The 6,000-nt window shown below is 46.0% G+C and overlaps 1 protein-coding gene across 1 annotated transcript; it reads left to right on the top strand.

Moving 5' to 3' along the window:
• The first annotated feature begins 307 nt into the window (after positions 1–307).
• On the top strand, positions 308–5,855 carry Clec3a (C-type lectin domain family 3 member A). The gene is made up of 3 exons (XM_048355076.1): positions 308–460; positions 3,732–3,815; positions 5,071–5,855. The coding sequence occupies exons 1-3, from the start codon at positions 346–348 to the stop codon at positions 5,460–5,462; spliced, it is 591 nt and encodes a 196-aa protein (XP_048211033.1). The 5' UTR covers positions 308–345; the 3' UTR covers positions 5,463–5,855.
• Positions 5,856–6,000: the final 145 nt, after the last annotated feature.

The raw sequence follows: 6,000 nt of genomic DNA, 5'->3' as shown, positions 1-6,000 counted from the left end.
ATTTCCCCCAAGCTTCCCCAGTGTTGAAAGGGGGAGGGAGCGGGGAGGGAGAGGAGATACAGAATTTTGAAGAGGAAAGATGAGCAGGCAAAACCCTGAGTGAAACACTAAGTCCAGTAGAAAAAACGGACTAGAAAATGCCATCGAATGAAAGCAAACGGGGGACAGGAGAACAAGGAAGCACCTTATGGCCGGGCCAGCCGTCGCATTCCAGCATTTCGTCAGCAGGATGCGGGCCAGCTCGGCTCACCCCTATAAAGCTGGCGGGCGTCACCTCCCAGAAGGATGCGGCAGGCCCCGTCTCCCGGCTCCCCACAGGCAGCCCAGCTGGCTTGCCCGAGAGCCATGGCCAAGAGCGGCCTTGTCATCTGCCTCCTGGTGATCGGCTTGCTCCTGGACCAGGCCAGCAGCCACGCGTCCAAGCTGAAGGCCAGAAAGCACAGCAAACGCCGGGTGAAAGGTATGGGGGGGTGGGGGGGGGGGTGGGGGACGGCTCTTCAGGGGATTGAGGGAATCTCTGTATCCTCAGGGGACTCGCTGATGTGGAAAGGAATCGTGTGTTTTTCTAGCATCTTTCCATTCCCCGGGATCCTTGGGTATTTTCAGAGAATCGTGTACTTTGAGGTTTTCTAGACGTGCCGAGGAGGAATAAACAAAAAACAGGATCTTGAGCCCTGGGTCAGTGAATGACCTCCTCAGCCCTGCAGGAAGGTTTCTAATTGGAAAAAAAAAAAAAAAAGAAGAATGGACAAGCAAGCTTGTTATGTGAAACAGTTCTGTAAGCCAGATCTTTTTTTTTTTTTTTTTTGTCGTGTGAGGTTAGATGTGTACAATAGTCCTCAGAAGAGCTCACTTGGATATTTGTGGACACCTGGGACTTGCAAACCATGGGGTAGGCGGAAAGCGAAGCTTAGCCAAGTACTGATTCACTCGTGTGATGGAGGGGTTGTATCCAATCATCTTAGTAAGTGTGCAGAAGATAGAGCTCTTGGTAGACATCCACACACTGTAGGTATGTTTCTATCTTTCCCTCACAATCTTAGGACAGTCTATATCACCGACTTAAATATATTATAAGGGATCAACCCATTATTGGGCTGGAGGGCTCAGGGGCAGAATGAATGTTTGCCTAGCAAGTTCAAGGACCTGATTTCAAACCTCAGCCTCACCACCAAAACAAAAGAACCAGGTCTCTCACTTGACAATAATACATCAGCATGCTAAGTCCTTGATTGACTCTCCAAGCAAGTCACAGGTTGAGGTGGACTTGGAATGAGTCAAGAGGTACGAATGAAAAGACTGCACACAGGAAGGTACCAGTGAACAAGTTGCAAAATGTGAGAACCAAAGCAAAAGAAACAAAGCAAACCATCAGTATACTGGGAGGTGTTTCATTTCAGGTTTGGAGTCAATTTTCTACCAGGGTGTTTGAATGTAAAGGATATGGCACTATTGCCTTATCAAAGACATCTTATTAGAAACAAAGCACCTGAAGATACCAAGAAGCCAAAGTCAAGATTTGATAGGACACAGCTACAAAGGGAGCTTGTAGGTGTCTTGTGCTGTTTGTGGAGGATTCTGAAGAGCCCTGAGCCAGGGCTTTTATTAGGAGGTTTAGGTCTCAGACAGAGCTGTTTAAGCCGAGTCGAGTCTGTTTTCCTTATGAAACATCATACTTCCCCATTTCCACTTGGAATAAAAAAACTCAAATAATTTCTCATTAGTAGATGGTGCTGAGGACCGGGATAGAGGGAAAAAGAAGATTCTAGGTGATGTGGCATGTTAGAGGATATAAATATGTTAATATGTTCTCCTCCCTCTCTCTTCCTCTCTTTCCACCCACTTCTCCCCCCCCCCCGCCCCCATTCCACAGTCCAAACAACTCTTTTGCCATTAGGGCCAAGAAAGTCAACTTCACAAGATGTGGAGTCATTAGCCTAGATTTTCCTACTAATTATTTTTCCACACACCCATATATGCTTAAAATATTTAAAGTACCTTGTAATAATCCCAAAGTTTATGAAATCAAATGAAAAAACTGTATTTTCTCTTCCCATCTATATCTCAGTATTATACACTGTTAACCACTGGGTGACAGTATTCAAGATGTGATGTAAAGTGTTTGACAGGCAAATTTATTTATTAGTAAACAGCCATAATAACAATAAAATTATTAACAATAAAGACAAATTATAGTAAATTAATGATCAATACATGATAAAATGATGAATAATCATCAACTTAATAATGTAATTTATTTCACCTATTAAATCTTGTATTTAGTAAGTCCCACTTCATTTACCAGCTGGATGTTATTCCTTTGTTTGGATGGGTTATGACATTCTGTTCTCTCTTGGGAAGCTTCTTCATGCAGACACAGTATATTAACCCCCAGACTAGGGTATTATAGCTCTAGAACTCACATTGCAGGTTAGTCAGACTCCAACTGTCTCTCCAGATGATAGCTCCCATCTATACCCCATCCTTCCCATACACCTTGATAAACCAACATCGAATGATGTGTTTTGGCGTGTGTGTGTGTGTGTGTGTATGTGTGTGTGTGTGTGTCCCTCTCATTTTCACCTGTGTTTTTTTTTTACTCAAGGATAGCACTCTACCACTTGAGCTATACCTCCACATCCAGCTTTTTGATGGCTCATTGCAGAGAAGAGTCTCATGGACTTTCTTTCCCAGGCTAGTTTTGAACCAGGATCCTCAGACGCCAGCCTCTTGAACAGCCAGGATTACAGGCATGAGCCATGGGTGTCTACAAAGCTACTCACTTTTGACCACTTCCTTAGTCAAGGAAAGCCGTGTAGATTCTCCATCTAGGAACACTCAAGACAAAAGAACTGGCGAAGCCCCAACAGGAGTGAATGGTCACATGGCCTTTTGTCACCTGCTTCTACCGGGAGCTGCCACCCCAATGCAGCAGTAGTGGGGGGGCATTCAGCCCAGGGGACCTGGGGCTCAGGACATCGGAGCGAGATTTGGGCAGGACTCACCTGTCAGGCCATTTAGCTCAGCGGGGCCCCCTCAGTCAACGGCAATCTCACTCCCTTCCTTTCACCTCTGCCTTGGGGGAGCACCTTCAAGTAACATCAAGTATTTTCTACCCCATAATGCTCAGCACTGTCAAGAAATAGCACGCATAAGAAGATACCTGCAGATAGTGATTAGTGGAAGGAATAAGAGCTAAAAGGACAATCAGGAAAGTCTTCTCAGAAGAGGCAGCCAACAAGCGTGGTAATGATAGAGGGGAGAGCCTGCCAGGGGCAAACAGGCAGAAAGAATAATGAATGGGACAGGCTCTCTGGCCCATCTCGCATCCAGGAGTCTGAGGAGGGGTGGAGGCGGGGAGTGGAACTCCCAGGGACTCGCAGCTGGGGAGTGAGAGGCCACAGCTCTACCTCCTAGAAGCTCCCAGTGCTGCTGCCCCCACCTCCTCCTTTCCTTTCCTGCCCAGGTCCTTTGCTTTTCTTGTTCCCTTTGTCTTTTGGGTTGTTTTTGTTTTTTGAACTCCAAGGCCTAGCGCTTGCTAGATAGACAATCACTCTCCCACCTGAGCCACGCACCCAGTCTCAGGCAGTTTTTTCCACCTGCGCTCAGCTTGATTCCACTGTCTTTGGATTGTGCACCCCAAAGCTGTCAATTTTCTCAATTTTAATTGCTTTTCTTTTAATCATATGCCTTCCATTCTCTTAACCCCGCTCCCCCATATGTGTCCCCAGAAAAGGATGGAGATCTGAAGTCTCAGGTTGAGAAGCTCTGGCGGGAAGTCAATGCCCTGAAGGAAATGCAAGCTCTCCAGACAGGTGAGACACCCTCCCAGCCCCCTCCCAGCCACCCCCCTTCCCCTCCCCAACCCATGCTGGAAGAGAACCAGGGCTGCCAACGACTCCATCTCACTGAGACTGCAGGCAGAGTCTGGAACCATCTTTTAAAAAGAAGCATTGACAAACTACGTCAGAGGACCCAGAACTTAGTGATGATGGTCTTGAGCAATGAGCTTGATTTGTCACCTCCTTCTAAATAGCAGTGGCATAGAAACATGAATAGATTAGTCTGGCACCAGACGCTCACGCCTGTAATCCTAGCTATTCAGGAGGCTGAGATCTGAGGATAGCAGTTCAACGCCAGCTAGTGTAGAAAAGTCCATGAGATTCTTATCTCCAATTAAACACCAAAAATGTTGAATGTGGAGCTGTGGCTCAAGTGAAAAAGCTAAAAGACAGAGCCTAGGCCCTGAGTTCAAACCCCAATACTGATGGATGTGTGTGTGCGTACACACACACACACACACACACACACACACACACACAAATTCATAACTCCCAGGAGACCAGGATTCACTTTTGCTATAAGTAATTCTGCCTAGGAAAAAGGGTGATAGCCTTTCCTTTAATCAGATATCTGGGTATACAAAGTTTGAATGGTTATTATAAGTTTACTTATGTAAATTGTTTATTACAGTATCTGACACATGTAAGATCATTACTAAAAATCATTATAATCACATATTATTCTATGATTATTCATCAGCATTTGTCAGATCAGGTATATTGCATACAAAAGACATACACTCTTCCTTTCTTTCTTTCCTTCTTTCTTTCCTTCTTTTTTTCTTTCTTTCTTTCTTTCTTTCTTTCTTTCTTTCTTTCCTTCTTTCTCTTTCTTCCTTTTTTCCCTTTCTCCTCCTCCTCCTCCTCCTCCTCCTCCTCCTCCTCCTCTTCCTCCTCCTCCTCCTCCTCCTCCTCCTCCTCCTCCTCTTCCTCCTCCTCCATGTGTATGTGTGTGTGTGTGTATGTATGTGTATGTGACAGTACTAGGGTTTGAATGGAATACCTCAAGCTCTCCCTTAGCTTTTTGACTCAACTCTACCACTTGAACCACACTTCCAGCATTTTCGTGACTAATTGGAGATAAGACTCTCACCAACTTTTCCACCTAGGCTGGCCTTGAACTTCAATCTCCTGATTTTGGATCTCCTGAGTAGCTAGGATTTACAGGTGTGAGCTACCAGTGCCGGGCCAAGGAGATTTTAATATATCAAATTTCACATTTCCACAGTCTGTCTCCGAGGCACGAAGGTCCACAGGAAATGCTACCTGGCTTCGGAAGGCCTCAAATACTTCCACGAGGCCAATGAGGACTGCATTTCCAAAGGGGGCACTTTGGTGGTCCCCAGGAACTCTGATGAGATCAATGCCCTCCGAGACTATGCTAAGAGAAGCCTGCCCGGGGTGAATGACTTTTGGGTGGGCATCAATGACATGGCCACAGAAGGCAAGTTTCTGGATGTCAATGGAATGGCCGTCTCCTTCCTGAACTGGGATCGTGCACAGCCCAATGGTGGCAAGCGTGAAAACTGTGTCCTCTTCTCCCAGTCGGCTCAGGGAAAATGGAGTGATGAGACCTGCCGTACTAGCAAGAAATACATATGTGAGTTTACCATCCCTTAACAGGCTCCGCGCCAATGTGTCTCAGGCACGAGTGGGCATGACTCATGCACCGGCAGTCCCCAGGAATAAATCAAAGTTGTAACTATTGCACAGTGGCAACACGTCTGTCAATGCCCACGGCAAGACGTTGAGGCTACCCTATTTCATGGTGGTTTTGCCTTTTACAAAGCCCAAGGATTCAGAAAACAACAAGCACACTACTAAAGTGACTTTTACAAAAGGGTGGGGGGGCGTCTCAAATCCTCCTCCTTCTTTGCTAGTCCCTGTCCCTGGTCTAGGCACAGTCGGTTTTAGAAATATGATCCTCACGCATTTCTTCGAGGTCAGAAAGCAAGCTCGGGTTATCTGGGAGGTCATGCCTTAAGAACTTAGTGCTCTCGTAGACTGCTCAATCACAGGGAGCTAGTCTACAAAATGTGTCAGGGTGCCATCTTGTTATTGAATCAACATCATAGCATTGGCATAGATCAAACCCTGGGGGCGGTTTCTAGATGGAAATTAAGAGGTACAGCGAACACGAGATGTGTTAAAGCCTTCT

This window comes from Perognathus longimembris, chromosome 10 (genome assembly GCF_023159225.1).
Source record: "Perognathus longimembris pacificus isolate PPM17 chromosome 10, ASM2315922v1, whole genome shotgun sequence".
Classification (NCBI taxonomy): domain Eukaryota; kingdom Metazoa; phylum Chordata; class Mammalia; order Rodentia; family Heteromyidae; genus Perognathus; species Perognathus longimembris.
Note: the sequence above shows the minus strand (reverse complement) of the source record. Positions and strands in the feature narration are given on the sequence as shown.

Bases quoted from the DNA above. Each gene is read 5' to 3' on its own strand.
- Clec3a (XM_048355076.1), top strand. From the start codon at position 346: ATGGCCAAGAGCGGCCTTGTCATCTGCCTCCTGGTGATCGGCTTGCTC. The intron at 461-3,731 runs GTATGGGGGGGT...ATGTGTCCCCAG, and splicing joins CAGCAAACGCCGGGTGAAAG to AAAAGGATGGAGATCTGAAG. The intron at 3,816-5,070 runs GTGAGACACCCT...ACATTTCCACAG, and splicing joins AATGCAAGCTCTCCAGACAG to TCTGTCTCCGAGGCACGAAG.